This window comes from Pan troglodytes, chromosome 17 (genome assembly GCF_028858775.2).
Source record: "Pan troglodytes isolate AG18354 chromosome 17, NHGRI_mPanTro3-v2.0_pri, whole genome shotgun sequence".
Taxonomy (NCBI): domain Eukaryota; kingdom Metazoa; phylum Chordata; class Mammalia; order Primates; family Hominidae; genus Pan; species Pan troglodytes.
The window spans coordinates 59914333-59933419 of record NC_072415.2 but is presented as its reverse complement, the minus strand read 5'-3'; the positions used below and the strand labels follow the sequence as shown (position 1 = coordinate 59933419).

General features: G+C 50.1%; 1 protein-coding gene across 4 annotated transcripts in view; it reads left to right on the top strand.

Moving 5' to 3' along the window:
* The window catches only part of MYO5B (myosin VB), a 371041-nt gene that overhangs the window by 330624 nt on the left and 21330 nt on the right, over positions 1–19087 (top strand). For 3 of the 4 annotated variants that reach the window (XM_003953284.6, XM_016933688.4, XM_016933689.4), the window contains 5 exons: positions 2309–2548; positions 3363–3463; positions 9763–9840; positions 13013–13211; positions 17005–17098. In XM_003953284.6, the coding sequence (XP_003953333.4) occupies positions 2309–2548; positions 3363–3463; positions 9763–9840; positions 13013–13211; positions 17005–17098 (712 nt within the window). The remainder of the gene's footprint in view (positions 1–2308; positions 2549–3362; positions 3464–9762; positions 9841–13012; positions 13212–17004; positions 17099–19087) is intronic. The other variant, XM_054671932.2, reaches the window with a different exon arrangement.

Sequence of the window (19087 nt, the reverse complement as noted above, 5' to 3'; positions counted from 1 at the left end):
GGGGAGTGGGACTCCCTTATTCTCCAACTGGAATGGCATAGCCTTTGGGTGCATCAAAAATATGTCTTTCACACAAATTCGTCTGTTTCCATTTATATGAGGTACCTAGAAGGTTCAAACTCAGAGACAGAAAGTAGAATGATGGTTGCAGCAGATGAGGAGCGGGGATGGGGAGTTAGTGTTTCATGGGGACAGAGTTTCAGCTGGAAAAGGTGAAAAAGTTCTGGAGATGGATGGTGGGGATGGTTGCACAACATAAATGGACTTAATGTCACTGAACTGTGCACGTAAAAATAGGTAAGATGGGGTCGGGCGTGGTGGCTCATGCCTGTAATCCCAGCACTTTGGGAGGCCAAGGTGGGTGGATCACGAGGTCAGGAGATCGAGACCATCCTGACTAACGTGGTGAAACCCCATCTCTACTAGAAAAAAAAAAAAAAAAAAAATTAGCCAGGCATGGTGGTGGGCGCCTGTAGTCCCAGCTACTCGGGAGGCTGAAGCAGGAGAATGGCGTGAACCTGGGAGGCGGAGCTTGCAGTGAGCCGAGATCACGCCAGTGCACTCCAGCCTGGGCGACAGAGCGAAACTACATCTCAAAAAATAAAAATAAAAATAGGTTAGATGGCTAATTTTGTGTTTTATATTTTTTACCACAATAAAGCATGCATATTCTTTTGGCACTGTTGACCAGAAAGGATGATGAGGGAATGGTAGTGAACCTGTGGGGGAGGAGAGGGGAGTGGAGAGGAGAGGTTATGTGTGGGGGACCAGTGGGGTATGGTTAGGGGAGATGGTGTCCAGGAATGGTTAGAGAATGGGATAAATAGAAATGTCACAGATGTGCCCTGGGTAGAAATCCTTGAAAAACAGCCAGAGCTTTCAACCAACCTGGCTCTGTCTTGAGGCACAATCTCACAGCTGAGTAGGGCCTGGCGTGGCTGTCAGCACAGGCACCCAGCCAACAGCTGTCACCGAGCTCAGTTCTGGCCTGTCACAGCTGGAGGAAACCTTAGCCACCAGCTGTTCTCACTCCCTTAAGCCACACCTGAGGAGGCTAAGGTTCCAGGATTGTGCAGTGTGCACCTTGAGCCAGGAGGGGACCCAGGGCTGCCTCCACACCCAGTGCTCCTCTAGCATGTGACGCTGGCTCTCCTGAGGATGGCCTTGGCTGCCAGAAGATCACCCAGGCACTGAGGGGGATCCTTAACTCCTGAACTTAGTAAATAGACTCACCATAGGCTTGGTGACTCATCAATGATCATTATTAATCACCTTATTTTGGGGCCCTCATCATGTCTGCAGAGTTACTATCTCTATGCATGGTTCTAAATCTTCTGGAAATCACCACATATATGGTGGAGTCACAGGGGCGCCCTGGACCAGGAGTCAGGAGCCCTGGCCCTCTGTCCTGGGTCAGTCTCTAAACTTGCTGTGAGCCTTCCCCTCCCTGGGCTCAGCTTCCTCACTCAGCAAATCAAGAGATTCATTCTCCCCAGCGGTCTCCTGGTTCCATCATGCTATGGCTCTGTAACAAACATGCAGCCAATGCACACTCATCCACATCTTTGGGTTTCCTTTGGGAAATTTTGAATCTCATGTATCCCAGGGTCCTGCCGGCAGTTTGTGTGTGATCATCAGACTTCATCTCAAACACAAAGTTAAATGTACTATCCAGAAAATATGAAGTATGTTCCAAAGTTGAGTTCCTATAGCACATTCAATTCTGTATGTAGGTATTTTTCCTCTACTGACAGTGACAGTTGGTGGCTTTCTATATGACCAAAACAACAAAACTGTGTCCCTGGTATATCTTCCAAGTCTAATTAGTCCGGGACAAAAATGATGCTTCCTGAAAAATAGGGAACAAGGGGTTCTCTGGGCAAATAAATTTAGGAAATCCTGCATTCTTATATCTTTTCTTGGAAAGTCACAAAGCGTGTGAACATATTTAGATTGTAGGAATTCTTATGTTTACTATATGTCATTTAAAATTGTGAGCCCAGCATTTCCACAAGGAGGAGTTTCACAGCCAAACATGTTTAGCAACACTAACACTGTTGAATCACTTCGGAGACTGCCGCTCTGGAGGCATTGTGCAGGTGCTTCACACTTGTGACTTGAAGTCATGAGTTCACATCCAGGCCCCAGCTTTGACTGCTTGCTGATGGCAGTCAGAACTTTCCATGTGTTTCAACGTTTAAAGAGCGAAGTTTCCCAGTGGACAAAAGAAGGGGAGGAGGGGAGGCCCACACAGGGAGAGGGCCCTAGGGCAGGGAGTAATGGCAGCGGCCCTTGGGCTGTCTTCCAGAGGCAAGAGCTGGAGTCAGAGAACAAAAAGCTGAAGAATGACCTGAATGAGCTGAGGAAAGCCGTGGCCGACCAAGCCACGCAGAATAACTCCAGCCACGGCTCCCCAGATAGCTACAGCCTCCTGCTGAACCAGCTCAAGCTGGCCCACGAGGAGCTCGAGGTGCGCAAGGAGGAGGTGCTCATCCTCAGGACCCAGATCGTGAGCGCCGACCAGCGGCGACTCGCCGGCAGGAACGCGGTAACAAGATGGCGGCCCGCGGTGGGGCTGCTGAGGGGTGACCCTAGGTGGTAGATTAGTGTTTTTTTAATGTATCTTTACCCACGAGGGTCTAAAACCTGAAAGAGCAGAGTCTCTCGCTGTGGGGTCTCCTCTAAAAAGGCAGAGCAAAAGACTTGCTGCCCTGTCAGCGTGACCTTCCCTGGGGGATGCAGCTACAAGCTTCTAGACTCTTCTGAAGTTAATATGAAGATGTTTAATAGGTAACCTCAGGGTGGCCTTTTCACCTTATACCCCTTGCTGTTTGCTTTCTGAAGTGGAGAGAGTCATTGGTCCTTCTCAGTCCCCCAGGGTGGCAAGTCCTATTCACTGTATTTTCCTAATGTTCTCACTTTCTGGGGCAGACTAGAGCCAGAGGGTGGGGACAGAGGCCACGTGGGTCACTCCGTGGGCTCTAAAAACCTGAGCCACTTCTGGGCATGAGCCTCGGGACAGCTGGGGTAAGCAGGTGCTGACGAGTGTGGAGGATTCCAGCTGAACCAGGGTCTACCTCTGTGCTCTGGACTTGGGTGCTCTCTCCTCCCAGGGGCACCTCCTGGCCATCTTCCCCCGCCACCCCACATGCAGCTCTGTATCAGCCTGGCCTCGTTGTTCTGTGTCTCTTCCAAGATGACCTTTTGGAGTCATGTTCCTGGCGTGGGTTTGATTGTGGTTATCTCTGTTCTTTCCAGGCCTTTGTCTTTTCCCAAAGGCATGTTTTTATACCTGTTTGTATATAAAGCCATTTTGTGGCAATTGTTTAACCAGAGTTATTTTTTAATCTGGGGCTTTCTAGGAGCCGAACATTAATGCCAGATCAAGTTGGCCTAACAGTGAAAAGCATGTTGACCAGGAGGATGCCATTGAGGCCTATCACGGGGTCTGCCAGACAAACAGGTAAGGCCGCTGGACGAGGCCGCGGAGAAGGGCCCTGCCCAGCCGAGGCTGTTTGGTGATGACCATGTGCTCAGCATCAGAGAATTATTTATTAGAGGACACAGAAAGACTGACTCAGAACCCCTGCCCTACTGTTAGCTCAGCAAGGCTCGAGCAACACGCTCTCAGCATCTAGAGCCCAGGTCCCCTGAAAAGGATTAGGAAAAAGGAGCTTCCCTGGGAGGATGACAGGAGTGGAATAGGAAGGTCTGGCTGAGAACAGCTTTTCTTCTTGAGAGGATGCTGGCTGGGGAGTGGGGGGTGGCTAACTGGCAGCAGAGGGCTGCTTAGCCACCTGCTGCAATGCCCTTCTCATGCATGCAGTGTGTGTCACACAGTGGGGGCCCACCCTCTGTCATTCAGAACAGATGGAACCCAAGCTGGGCACTTGGGGGTGGAATGGAAGCATTTCACCTCCACCATCTTAGCCAAAATGAGATCTCCCTGGATGTGAGTTTAGCAACCACTGTCCCCTCAAAAATAAGCTGAGCCAGGGTTAAGGCAAGCAAGAGTGATTGTCTGAGGGCAGCAGCAGGGCCAAGCGTTGTCAGCAGACAGAACGCAGACCCCCAAGGCAGAGTGTCTGAGAAGGTGCACTGCAGAGTCCACTCCTCACGGTTTAGTAGCGGTCACATGACCGATAGGTGCCTCAGTTGCCTCATCTGTGAACTGGGGACAGCCATAGCGGCATCCTTCCTGTGGCTTTGGGGAAGATGGGGTGAGCTCCTATCATCTGTGTAAGGGACTTAGGACAGTGCCTGCCTGTGGCGTTCACATGATGAGTGTTACTGCCGTGATACTGTTGTTATTATCTGCTTCCTCATGCCCCTGTGGGCACCTATAAAAATGGAGCTGGCTGGCCAAGCATAGTGGCTCACACCTGTAATCTAAGCACTTTGGGAGGCTGAGATGGGCAGATCACCTGAGGTCAGGAGTTTGAGACCAGCCTGGCCAATGTGGTGAAACCCTGTCTCTACTAAAAATACAAAAATTAGCCGGGCGTAGTGGCAGGTGCCTGTAATCCCAGCTACTCAGGAGGCTGAGGCAGGAGAATTGCTTGAACCCAGGAGGCGGAGGTTGCAATGAGCCGAGATCATGCCATTGCACTCCACCCTGGGCAATGAGAGCAAAACTGTGTCTCCAAAAAAACAAACAAACAAACAAAAAAACACGGAGCTGGCCTCTTCCCTGGCTACCTTTCTCTCTTACCTCAACTAATAGAATGTTGATCAAGTATTTGTTCAAAATTGGTGAAAATAGCAAACATTTCCCAAAAATGTCATTAGGTGGCACTGTGAGTGCAACTTTAAGTTTTTTTGCAAGAATGTCACAGTCACTGAAGACTTCTGGTACTTTGATTCCCAGATCTTTTCATCCAGTCCCTCTTTCTGCAGAGAAGGAGACTGAGGCCCGGGGGGGTGGAACAGCTTAGGCCCGAGGGTGGCCTGTGCCTGAGTCAAGGTAGAATCCGGAAGGCCTGACTCAGGCTGGGGCGGTTTCCAGCCACTGAGTAGGTAATCAGAAGTTGAAGGTGGTGTCGCAGGCTCCAGGAGGAAATTAAATTTATTTCAAGAGAGGTATAATTCTTTTCCCTAAAGGAGGGAGAAAAAGAATGAAGGTGACTCTCTCAGTGCTAAAACTGGAGTAAAGATTTAGTCATTTTAAATTATCTTGGGTTGAAGATAAGAAATGAGATGAATAAGAAAAAGCCCAGGTGATACTAAAGTAGAAAGGAAGAAGCAGCCGTGTGCTTGGTCTGACAAGCGGTGTGCATATCTCCCCGATCTTCAGAGCCGTCACCATTGGCAGCCCCTTTTATTCATGCAGCAGTTGTCAGGGATCCAGACCCCAGTTTAGGTTTTCCCAGGGGCTGCTTAATACCCTGGATTTGTCTTCCTTTACAGAAATAATAATGATGGTGATAAAATAAAAATAGCTTTTATTATATCTTAAAATAATTCTGTTCCCAGCAAGCCTGGTGTACAATAGGAAATTAATAGCCTGTGAAACTGAGCTAAGTACAGAAAAGGAGCCGGCTGCCCTGGGGAGTGGAGGCCTGAAGAGCCAGCTCCGCAGTGTGTGCTGCACCAGGTGCTGTGGAAGTGGCCATGGTGGGCCTGCCTCTCTCCCAGTATGGCCTTAACTTTGGGAAGTGTTCATGATTGCTGCAAATCCCAGCATTGAGGGAGGAGAGGCAGGGAACAGGGACCCAACTGGGATTCTGTGGAGCCCATGACAAGGGGATTCCCATTACCATGAAGGCCACCCTGGCAACTGGGGTGCTTTGGAGATAGACAGCTGCTCTGCCTTTCCTACAGTTTTCCTGTAATGGAGAGTTCTACTGTTTAAATATAAATTATATCTACACATGTGTGATTTGTGGGAGACCATTTAGAATTTTGATGACATCTATCCTCTCCCTAGAAGAAGTTACACTCATATGCTGAATTTTGCTTAGATTTCTGGGGGCTTCCATCACATTCCCAGTCATAGCATCTTTAAGCATTCATGATCCTCAAGTTCAGAACTTTTATCACTTGCTAACCTTCATAAGTTTGTAGAGTTTTGTTTTGGTCCCTATAACTGTGTCTTTTCCCTTGTTTTGAACTCTGGGGAGAGAAGCTATTATTGAGGGGCTGCTCTGAGAGGAGCTGCAGGAATGCGGGTGGCACTTCTGCTTCCACAAAGCTTTCTCCTTTTTTACCTCTGGGAACTAAGAGACACCAGCATCATTATCACCATTTTATATATAGGAAAATGAAGGGGCAAGAGGGCTGTGAACATGAGCTGGGTGCTGGGCAGTTTGTCTTCTTTTCAGGGCTGTATATGGGAGAAGGATGGGGAAGTGGTTTAGGAGGGCACAAGTTGCCACTGCCCTCAGCCCAACCTCACCTCGGGGTGAGCACTTAAAGTCAGAGTTAGGTAGGGGCAGGAGTGTGGCCAGGACTCTGGTCTGGCTCTTTGACAGTGCTTCTTTGATTCCTGTCCACTTCTACCCAAGCCTTACCAAGAGTGTAGAACTCCAAAGTGAGACTGGTGCATTCCCGAGGTCCCAGAAAACCTCCTATCAGCTCCTCTCCATCCAGCAGTTCCCCGGCAAGACAGGATACTGGTATCTGGGCTTGGTCGGGCGCACCTGGGGTTATTATTCACACCCCGCCCCCCCCAAATACACACACCAGGGGCCTGTCCAGGACAGCGGAGACTGTGTTTGACAAGGAACTGTGTGCAGTCTCAAGATTTGCTCGGAGCTGTTGGCTCATTTGACCTTGAGCCTCGGCTGCTGTGGGCTGCCTTGCTCAGAATGGCAAAGAACGCAGGAAGAGCTAGCTTCTGCCCAGCTCCTCCCCAGAGGGCCCAGCTTTAACCAGTCCTGACTAAGAGCTCTTGGCTTTTTTCAAGGAGGTGATCATTTCCTTATGTTCCCCAAAGTTCTGCTGGTCCTGAGTTGGCAGCACAGTTTGGGTCTGCTGTAATTTCATGGCTAGGTCATATCAATCCACAAACTGGTCACCCTCATATGGCCAGGCCTAAGGCCTCAGATGTTTCTCTGTTGTTCCTGGCGTTTGGAGTGTGCCTTCCATTTCCCAGAGGTCCCAGGGAATATGCTAGGAGGTTGAATAGAAAGCTTGGGTATGAACTAAAGAAGTTAGGCTATCTGTGGAGCACACAGGGGGCTTTTTAGAACCGGGAAACTGACCATCTCTGAGCTGGCAGGAACCTTGTCTGTTTCCCCAGGAAGGCGGGTTCTTAACTGTGGCGGGGCCGTGGTTGATAGATCCTGTTTTTCAATATCTTCACAGAGGCAAAGTAAATATTATCCTAGGCCTTGTCTGGCTTTTTATAACATCTGGAAGAAACCTTTGCAATAAGGTTAGTAATTAAAGATCTGGAACAAACCTTTGCAATAATTCAGTAGGCACTTTCACTTTACCCATAAAGAAAGAGAGGCCCGGGGCGTGGAGGTGATTAGCCCGGGCCACGGGCTCATTACAGGTGGGGCTGGGAGTTGCCCCAATGCTAGGTTCTCCAGCCAGTTTCCTGGATGCCGAGCCTCACTGCCCCCTGTGGCTGGAGACTGACTGCAGTGAGTTAACTTATCTCTGTGTGTCACAGTGGTCTCTCTGTAAATATTTGTAGATTTATTAATTGATATCAAGCACTTATATTTTCAACAAAAAATCCTGAGCCAAGTAGTTTGGGCTTTTTCTTTTCCCACCAGGAGGTGGCGCTCCCTCCCTGGCCTTGGCCCATAATGGCCTAAGTGGAGCTGGAGGAGCTCCTCCAGGGGTTCTTTCCTCTGGGAACCAACGGCTGAAGCAAGTTGGTTGACTGGTTTTTAATTTACTCGTGTGTCTCATTTCCTGAGCACTGTGGGCTGCCTGGGCTGCACAGTTCTCTACTTTTATCTTTGTCCATAGTGCCTGGCTTGTTACAGAATTAAGAATTCTGGGAGTATGGCCCTGTGAGGCTGGTGGCCTGGGCATTCATTAATCCTAACTTCCTTGTTGTGTGAGTCAGCTTCGCTTGCCCCACCCTAGAGAGCTCTGCAGTCTGTAGCTCTATGGGGACGACAGAGGTGAGGTGAACCTCTGAGACAGAGCCCCAGCAGCCCCTCCCTGGAGGGTGGGGGACTGGAGGCTGGAAAGGAGCTTTAGTGCAAGGTCTGGAGACCCTGGGTCCTGGCGCAGGAGTCAGTGTCTCTCTGGTGTGGGAAAGGAGGTGGGTGGAGCCCAGGATCCCTGCACTTGTTCCCTTTCAGCGCTGATGTGCTCTACTTCCGGCCCTCCCCAAGAATCACTGCAGTGGTGCCTACAGTCCTCCAGTGAGCTGTGCCTTTGGGTTAAAGCACCAGCCATGAAAGGCCGTAGTAAAACGCAGGCACTAACATCTGAGACGGGATGATGCTGAGTTATGAGTTTGGGATTTGTTAAAGTCTATGTTGATGTTAATGATGGAGAGGTATAATGAGGCACGTCCGACCCCCACTTCCTATCGTGGCCTGAAACAGCCTCTCAGGTTAAACATTAAAAGAGCCCTGGCTGAGGAGGAAGTCCCTTCAGATGGTGGGGGGCCTTAGGATTTTATTTTTGGTTTACAGATGGTTTGCACCCTGGGAATGAGGACGAGGGGATTACAGGTCCTCATTTAGGGCTGTTTGGATGCAGTTCTTGCTCCATTATTCCTGCCTGGAAAGCTGGAATCTGGCCTGCAGGAGGAGTACTCCAGGAACAGAGGCTGTTAGGAGCAGGGAGGTGCGGCAGAGTCCTGCTGGGGGCAGCAGGCCCCTACCTGCCCTCCTCCACCCAACTCTGCTGGCCCTTGAGTATCTCTGTGTGCCCAGGGCTGTGCAAGTTGAGGACCTAGGTGGAGGTGGAACATTGGACACACCTGGCCTCCAGGAGCTGCCCTTGCTGGCATGGGGCAGACACTGGGTGACTTGGAGACAGCAAAAGAGTTTGCATGTAGAGGGGTAAAGAGTTCTGCTTTCCCAAATTGAGTAAAAAGTGGTAACGCACCCCAGTCCCAAGGTCAAGGGGAGACATCATTCAGTTCTCATCTAGGGCATCACAAAACTTGTTTTAGCTATTTGAGAAAGACCCTGCAAGGAGAGCTGAAGTTAAGATTAGTTAATATTTTTGTGCCTTTAAGGAGTCTCAGAAAGATCTGCATTGAAAAGCAGGTAGTGTCTGCAGTCTCCTTCCTTACCCTGGGTGGGCCTGACGTCCCCCAGGGGCTTCCCATGCTGCTCTGCAGATACAATGCCTTCCCCACCATGAGCCTGCTCACTGCCTCCAGCTTCCTCCATGCACACTTAGGGTTCTCTCCTCCCAGCCCCTTTTGCATCTCTCCCTGTGCTTGTCTGAATCAATCTGATTGAGGGAAGCACCATGTGTGAGGCTATGTGAATGCTTCCACACTACCCGCACTGCTGCCTTGCTGCCATTTACAGAGTTACCAGAACAAGCTGGCCCTCTGCTGTCTCTGGGGCAGCATGCTTTCCCACCTGGGGTTATTAGCAGGCCCCACATGAGACCACATGAACCCACTTCCAAGACAGTACCTGAAACTGGAGGACTTATGGGAGAGATGCTGTTTGCAGGTGACAGGAGAGGAGGAAGGGAAAATGGGATTTCTTGAGCCTTGCCTTTTTTTCATTTCCAAACCTTGGCTAGAATCTCCTCACTTTCCAGGACTCCCTGCCTGCCTGTCTCTTCCCTCTACACTGGACACCCTGTTTTTCTGTCCTTTGTTTCTAGCAAGACTGAGGATTGGGGATATTTAAATGAAGATGGAGAACTCGGCTTGGCCTACCAAGGCCTAAAGCAAGTTGCCAGGTGGAACATATTCCTTTCTTCCTGTGTCTGCTTTGTCCGTTGTGCCTGCTCATGTCTATGCTTAACCGTTTTTCAGCTACAGTGGGTGCGAGAGCACGGGGAACAGTTGGCATGCAGTCTGGCTGGTAGCCCCTGTGGTTGACCATCTGTCACTGTGCCCAGGCTGTACAGATATGGCTGAGGGTGGCTGGTTGTTTGGGTCAAGGTGATAGCATTTAGTGGACCTCAGGAACCACATGGTCCAGCCTACTTGTTCTATAGGTGAAGAAAGAGACAAGAGCAGGAGGTCACACAGCGGCAGGCACACAGCTCTTTAGAACAAGGCTGAGAAGGAAACATACCTCTGGGGAATCCTGGGTCTGTGCTGCTTTCACACTACATATTGGCCCTCCTAACTGCAGGATCAGCCAAAAATGTCTGCCTGATCTGTGCTGCTGGCTGTGCTCCAAATGTAACCTGTGCCCCCAGAGCCTGCCATCAGTACGTGTGCTGGTCCTGATCTCCGGGACTCCCTGGAGCTGATGGCAGCCAAGTGCAGTGCATGCGCCTTGACATCTGGCCTCACAGCACCTTCGTGGGGTGGGGACACTGAAGCCCGGAGGGTTTAAGGAAATTGCTGGTGAAGCAGAAGATCCAGAATTTGAACCTGGTTCCAGCTGATACCAGAGTCTGTGCCTGAAACCCACTGGCCCTCAGCAGTGGGTGAGCAGCTTAGCCAGACAGGGTAGGCATGCAGCAAAAGGACACCATGTGATGGTCACACCATAGGCCTGTTGACTGCAGGTGGCTTTTAAGAGCTGTGTCATAGCTTTGCCTATTGGAGCCTCTCAACAAGAGATGGACTGGTAGTCATCGAGCTTGCTTTCCAGAGAGGAAACCGGGACTCGACAAGGTGGCATGAGTGCTGGACCCAGCTCCCTCAGCCAGGTGGTGGCGGAGCAGGAGCCGGAAGCCCTCATGCTGCTTCTCCTTGCGGCCTGCTGAGGATGTAGTAGAGGTACTGTTGCACCAAGAGCATCTCTTCTTGGAAAAAGAAAGTTTACACAGCTGATTGACAGGGTAGTGTTTCTCTGGGTTCAGATGTGGCCCCACAATCTGTGAGCAAGGTGACATGGTGGGTCTGTTTCCTTGTGAATGGAATAGGACCTTCCTCACGGGGCATTATAAGGAATAAGGTTAATACAGGTGAAGTACTTTGCACATGCCTGGTACGTAACCATGGAATAATAAATATTAGCTGCTACTTCTATTGCTATCATGGTTATTATTCAATAGGATCAGATTTCTGTCCCACCAAGTAGTTTGTTTTATTGGAGGAAGGATCCTTGTGTGAAGCCAGGTGATTCCTCGTGCCTCTCCATCAGCAGATCAGACATGGTTTCATGAATCGGCAACTGAATGCATTAATAAAGCACAGACCTATGAATCAAGAGTCCTGGTTTCTAGAATCAGCCCTGCCACTGGTCGTGGCCTCAAAGCTCTTTTGGCCTTAGTTTTCTCACCTGCACGATGAGGTGGCTAGCCTAATGTTTAAGTAGGAACAGACCCTGGCTGAGTCAGCTACAGTCCACCTGGAGAATAAGACATGAACAGTGAACGTGCTGCACAAGGCAGGAGAGAAATCCTCAGGGCAGCTCGCCTAGAACCCAAGAGTGTCTGTTCTCTCTCATTAAATGTATAACTTATTGGTGACTACTTTTAATGTGCTTACTGTAGCCAATATTGGATATTATCTAAATGCTGTATTTCATTTAAAATCCTGATTTAATTACCCAATTATCCTCCACAAATCTCATGTTACTTTTCTTTAGTAATAGGTAATATCACCTGTAGTGAATGAGTGATTTTCTCAATCACTTCTTCATTCATGTAACTTTGTTGAGGAGCCACTGGGAGTCAGGTGTTACACCCAGTGCTGCTATGGAGCTGACTCAGCTACATAAAATGTGGTTGCTTATATCAACAGTGTAGACTTTCCCTCTCTCTCTTGCTCCCTTGTAGACATGGTCCCACCTGTCTTATGATAATTCTCACCTCCCAAACCATCAGAACTGTAAAAAACATGGCGCCTTCCTCCAGGGCAGCCACGGCCTCCAACAGCTGTGTTAGAGGCACAACCAGTTCCTACCTGTGTGCCTACCTTGGTCATAATCGTTATGTGCATCCCTGGAAGACACTGGGGTGGATTTTTTCCATGTAACCATGTCTGGAAGCTCTTTACAGTACAGTACCTCTCCCCCAGCACCCTAGCTTTCTTCCATATGAAGCCTGCTGCACTGAATCAGAAAGCTGGTTTAAGTAACTAAGTCCAAGAAGGACAACATCATGGTCATATTAGCATCTAACTTCCTGAAGATGAGCCGCTGCCTGTGAGCCTTCATTAATCTCTTGCCTTCTATTATGATGGGAGCATTGCCCAGGTAACTGGCACCTCTTGGTCTTGGGCCTTTTGACTCAGAATGTTATAAGACTTCTCCTCAATCTTTGCAAGATCTCTAGGTCTCTCTGCTTCTTGTCATGACACCAGCTGATCTTACACCTTCCCCAAGATCATTTGCAAATAATCTTAGTTTTCATTTTTGGCTGGAGGAAACTTGTATGTAAAAATTGTATATGCAATAATTGTATGTATAAAATAAAATGGGGCTAGTAATAATGGTAAAGATAAAAAAGGGGCTAATATTTTGCCTTTCTAAAACTTGTGGAGAATCTGCCACAGGGAAAATATGTGAATAATATAATTAGCTCAGTTTTGCCAGAGTTTTATCTTAAGAAGGAGGTTCTTGTGAACTTCGGGGCAGATGTAGATGTTTTTATTTAAAAGATGCTTTAAGAAATGTATTTCTGTTGATGGACATTTTGACAGGGAGACAGTCTTTCAATCCCAAACCATTAAACTATGCTCACTGAATGAGGAACAAGGGTCAAGAAAAAGGCTTAGGACCAGAAGTGCCTTTGGCCTTGGTTTCCCATCATCTGAGAGGAGGACCCTTTGGCCTGCTTGCCTTGTGGTCCCCATGGCATCTGTCTCCTGCTGCATTAATCCCTCTGGGGGATGTGCAACCGCTGCTGCTGTGTGCTTGGCTGCTCCCCTGTTGTGTTTCTGCCTGTGTCCCCTCAGATGGGGGCCCTGGCCTGGGCCACGTGCTCACCTGTCCTCTCCCTGGCACAGGCTGCTGGAGGCTCAGCTGCAGGCCCAGAGCCTGGAGCATGAGGAGGAGGTGGAGCATCTCAAGGCTCAGCTCGAGGCCCTGAAGGAGGAGATGGACAAACAGCAGCAGACCTTCTGCCAGACGCTACTGCTCTCCCCAGAGGCCCAGGTGGAATTCGGCGTTCAGCAGGAAATATCCCGGCTGACCAACGAGAATCTGGTGGGTAGCCATGTCTAGTGGACCCCAGCTTTGGGAAGTCACGTTCTAGAAGCAAATGGGATCGGGGTTGCCTTTGGCAAAACTGACAAGGTTCATGACCCTTGGCCCTATAGTAGGAACAGAGATTCTAGAAGTCTCCAGTCAAGACCCCTTCACTGGAGCTGAAAGATCTCAGACAGCCCCACTCCTGTGTCTGGGGCCTTGTCGTTGGCTGGGGGGCGTCACCTGCCTTCTTGCTGAATTTCACTGGTCTGAGCTGCTTTACCTGGCTGCTGGCTTCCGAGAGGATGAAAGCAGGAACAGCGAGACTCCTCAAGACTCAGTCCCTGAACTAACTGTTGCTTCTGCCCATTGATCAAAACCAGTCTCATGGCTAGGCCAGATATGGTGAGAGAGAGATTCTACCTCTTGAGGGGAGGAGTAGTGGAAGAAGTTGTTGGGGCCTCTTTGCAGACAGTCACCAAAGGAGCCCCAGCAGGTGCCAGAGAAATGGAAGAGGGCCCCTGTCTTATGAGAGCTTGCAGATTGGTCAGTAGGGGAAGCAAGGTATGTAATAAAGAAGAGAAAGTAGATAGTGTTTTTAAAAGCATGATTCTGCATTGAGTTAACAATGAGTATTACAGGAAGAGAATAAATGGTGGGGCAAGCTTTTGGGAGGACATGAGGCTTGAGCTGAGACAGGAGGTATGAAGGGGATGTAAATCATGGAGACTGGCAGAGGGGGAGGGAGAAGAAAAGCATGGACCAAGTCACCCAGACAGGAGTGAAGGCAGTCGGAGGGCGGGGCTCAGCAGTGCCGATCACCTTCTGGAGCTGAACGTGCCTGTAGAGTGCAGCACGTTCATGTGCCCATAGTGCATCCAGTCCAGGAGTCCAGCCATGGCTGTCATTTCACTTTATAACCAGATCATCTGTGGTTGGGTGGCCAGTTCACTTGATCCCAAGAGGAAAAGTGGGGTCCCAGACTCACAGCTGAATAGCACTTACATACACATGATCTTCCCTCCCTCCCTCTCTCTCCCTCTCTTTGTCTGCAAGTCACTTTCTGTTGCATATACGTGTGTTACCTGGTGGCTTTATGAAAAGAAATGCACCATGTTAAAGAAACCTACCTGGCCAGCTTCTGCCAGGTAGAGGAGGCAGCCTAGGAAATGCATTTGGTGGCCTATGTTCCCTGGAGGGCCATTGACCAAGTAGTGCAGTGAACAATCACCCTATAAAGAGGGCTGTGCACCGTGCAGGTACTGCGTTAGCTCACGGCACACCAACACAGGGTTGCCAAGGCCACACTTAGGAGAGTTAGTGACTGGAAAGAGGTGGGTAGTCCTACCTTAGGAGTCCTACCTTAAGAGAGCAAAAGAAAACAGTGCAGTGGGCCCCTCTGCTGGGGTGGTGACACTGGGTCATGAGTAGGGGCCTGTGCTGCTGGCCGGGCAAGGAGGAGGAGGAGGAGGAGGAGGGCTCCAGTTTGCAGCCTGCTGAGAGACTCCTTCCAGAACATGGTCCTCCTCATTTGCCCAGACAGAGGCTAGGACCCCTAAGGAGAGCCAGCTGCAGCAGGTTCCAAGGGCTGTTGGTGATGTATATTCACCTACTTAGCAAGCATTCCTGCCTACCGTGTGCCAGCTGGTGAAGCACTGACCTCAGGCAGAGAGGAGACAGTGTATACACAAGTAACCACAGCACAAGGTGCTTGGCAGTCTCACGGGGAGTGTAAGGGAAGTCAGGGGAAACGGCTTGAGGCTGGAGTGGTGGGGAAGGGGTCTGTGTAGAGGGGAGGATGTGATTGTCCCTCCTGGTAGCAACTTGAAAAGTTTAGCACCATCTTCAGATATGCTCATTTTTCATTTCCAAGATTCCTTATGAATTGAATTCATTATTCTGTAAGCTTTTGTAATTTTAGGCTTTAGGACTTTGGGCCTTCGTGTCTCCACAAGTTTACAACCACTGTGGCCAGCACTATGTTCCCTTTATTTGTTCTAAATTTGTTGATTTCAAGCTTTAAAGATTTCCAGGTGGTTCCAATACCCCTACAAAGTTTGGGAAGCATAGCTCTATATAATTCCCCTTAGCACATTAAGAATTCAGCCTTCTGGGATTTGTAGGGGGTTGGGGGTTAGACACCCAGGCATGTCTTAGCACAAAGCCACCGTTAGTGACATGGATCTTACAATCACCTCTGCTTGAGCATTTCGGGAGGGGTATTGGATTTTCTGGGCTTTCCTGAGAAGATGACTGAGATGTCAGAGCTCTCAAAGACAGGAGTCAAAGCCTGGCCACTGGATTAATCTTTCCTTCTTGAAGCATCTGGTGTATAAGATGCTGCAAATAGGCATTAGAGCATTTATTGTCTGTCCTCCCAGGGTGTAGTGAAGGTTTTCAAAGTAATGGTGGAAAAGACACAAGAAATGCTTTATCTTGTGGATTTGATAATATTGTACAGAGGAGCTTCGGACGGATGGTGGTCATAGTACCAGCGTCCTGGTCCCGATCCGGTCTGGAGCAGCCCTGGGCTCCCCATTCACTGGGCTGGCCAAGTCTTGTGGCCCCAAGAGTTGGTTAATCCTTTGCAAGAGTCAGAGTTGTAGCCGAGGATTCAGTGGGGTTGGATCTGGACAGGGTTATATGAACACGAGGCAGGGGTGGCAGTGCAGCGGAGCTGGGGAGCCAGGGAATCACATGCTTTGGTGCTGCTTGGGAAGGCACCTAACAGGGGAGACGGAGTCTGAGTAGAACTCAGGGTTCACAGGAGACCTTCGGTAGCCACAGAGATTCCTGGCTCAATTTTCTCTAGACACCTGGGTCCTTTCTACCAACTGGCCTCTCACACAGAGGCCACTCTTAGGTCACTGAATAAGGTTTTACTGTCTGCCACCTCTCCTGTCATTTAAGCTGGGTTTTTAGATGCCTCTCAATTTAAGAAGTATTTTTAAAGATTTGCTTCTTTATCAAGATGAATAAAGTCCCTAACAACATCTATAACTAGGTGTGTAGCTTGGGATGGCCACATCCCTGGGACTGGGCCAACTCCTGTCAACAGGCTGATCTTAAAAAGTTGTCACCCAATGTGTTTGTAGAGGCTCCACCATGGAATACTCGCTTCTGTCTTCCTGTCACTCTCTAGTCACCGAAGCTGGCTCTAATGGTGATGGAGCAGGGCTCCTCTTCTCCTCTTTGTGTCCCTGGCCACAGAGGACCACTGCTCAGCTGGGATGGAGGTGACATTAATGACAGCAAACTCCTCCCTCAGCGGCTTGCTGTTCTAGGTCTCAGTGGGCTGATGGGCTTCCAGTGGCAACAGCTGCTAGGGTCTGGGGCCACACCAGTGTCCTGTTTTGCCTCTGGGCCCTGGATAATCTCACCTGCCCACTTGCTCTTCCAACCTCCCTGCCCCCTGCATTCTCACACCTCCACCTGTCCATTCCTTCCCAGGGCGCTGCCCGCCCCACCCTGGGACTCCTAGGCTGAGTGTGTCTCCTGGGGGGTTGGCATGGCAACCGGAGGAGGCTTGGCTTGGGGAGGCTTGGGATTCAGCAAGGCGCCAGAGAGCCTGACCTGGGAGGAGTCTTGCCTTGAGAGAATGGACTCTGACTCATCATCTCCCACTTCCTGAGTTCCAGAGCAGGTGGCAACAGCCTGTGAAGAGCAGCTCTCCTGGCAGCGTCCCTGACTGGCACATTTCTGACAGCTGCCCACGGGCCGCACTGGTCGCCTCCAACTCCAAGCAGGATTTTACCCCCACCATCCCAGGCCGGGCTGATGTCTGTTCTCACACTGCTTCCTCTGCTTCCAGGACCTTAAAGAACTGGTAGAAAAGCTGGAAAAGAATGAGAGGAAGCTCAAAAAGCAACTGAAGATTTACATGAAGAAAGCCCAGGACCTAGAAGGTAGGGGGGTGTGAGTGAGTGTGTTTTGTGAATCACAGGTATACTTGGCCACGCCTGTGGGTGTGAGCTGTCTGCCTGCCCTCTGCACATTCTTCCTACATCACTGATTTCTTGGTGGCTCTGCCCAGTCCAGCCAGGCGATAGAAGTCGGATCCCATGAGCTTACACATCTGCAGTTGCCAGAATATGGACAAAAGACACTTGAATTCAGCCAGTTTGGGTGCTTACTCTGAGCAAGGCTCTGCAGCGCTAGAGGAATGGGGAACCCAGAGGTGACCTGGTGGTCCCTGCCCTCAAACGGCTTGAAGTTGGGAGGCAAGATTGATGTGAAAGAATGCTGTGTAACACAAAGACCTAAACCCCAAGGTCCTCACTCCATGCTATGGAGTGTCAGGATTAAACTTCCAATCTGGGATCTTCAGGTAGAGATTTAAATCACTCTTCCAGAAAGACCTAGAATGTTCTCTCCCTCTGACTCCCTGCTGCAAATCTCACTGTGTCACTCTTTACATATGTCACCCTGCTTGGAACCCTCTTTCAGCCCCTCACTGCTTGGATACCCCTCCACATCCTTCCACCCTCAGCTCAGGAGCCACATGCCCAGGGCTTGAGTCTCGTCTTAGACAGTCCTGACCCCACTTGTGTGTTGGGCACAACCCTGATCACAGTTGTCATTTTACCTGTTTAATCTCCTGCTCCTCTAGACTGGAAGGTCTTAGAGGGCAGGGATGTCTGTGATCTCTATCCAGGGGGACACTTCTCTTCATATCTGCCCATGTGCCCACCAACTTTGGATTTGCTATTCCTCCGGTTTCTCATTCTCCTAGTCTCTTGGCTTCAAGCTTTGCTTACTCCTAAAGGCCTATCACTCCCTCTTTTCTGATGTTTCTCTGTGTCTGCCCCTACCCTTGTGTCCAGTTCTTGTCCCCTGTTCCCAGATTGCTTAGTAGCTTCCCAGTCCTGTTTTTTTCACAGCACTGTCTGGCCTTTGCCTTTGCCTTATTGCCTGCAGAATGATATCCCAGCCCTAGTCTGCCAGCCTTCATCCTCTCACACTCTCCCCCACCTCCACTCAGAGCCTCCATTCAGCCACTAGGAGTTCATGGAGCACCCTTCCCTGGGTGTCACTCGTCCTGGTCCTCTTCCATTGGTCCTTTCCCAGTGGATCAGCCCCTTTGAACCTGGATGTGAGAGTCCCACCCGCCCTTCATCCCACCTCTTCTGTGGGGTCCTTCCAGCCCCACCACCATCAGCACATACATCATCAGCACCCACCCTTCATCCCACCTCCTCCGTGGGGTCCTTCCAGCCCATCACCACCAGCACCCACATCACACACTCCTGGCTTGGTGCCTGACTGAGCTGTGTCGTAGTGTTTCCATGTGAATGTACAGATGTGTCTCCTTAGTTCCACTGGCCAGGGACAGATTAAGCATGCCATTGTATCTGTTCCCATGCTTAGGACAGCGTCCCGTGTGCAGTCAGCACTGAGATGTGTTTGGGAGTGACGCTGTGGTTGCCCACTGTCCCTCTACCATGGTGTGAGGCTGAGGAGAGGCCTGAGTGAGGGTTGACCAGGCCTTTATACCTTCAACCCTGCCACTGAAACTCTTCCCAAATAGTCATCATCTTATGTAGTTGCAAAGACTGCACTTGGCAGCTTCCTAAACCTGAACCTGCATTTAGTGGCTGAGGACGTGTCCTTACTATCACCATCACCACCCTGATCCACCACCCACAGGTCACAGACAGTATCCAGGCCTTGCCCTGAACACCTGGGTTTGCCCTGCGGCTGTGTCACGATGGCTGCGTTGTGGCCACACACAGGGAACTGAGTGTAGTGGGCCAGGCCGAGGCCAAGCACTTCCCAGAAAAACGGTATCTCCTTTCCTTAGAAGTCAGTAGGGAAAGAGAAGCAGCTATGCAGGAGCGGTGAGAGACCATGCTGGCTGTCATCCTTCACAAGTTTTCTCTGGTCCGAAACCTGCC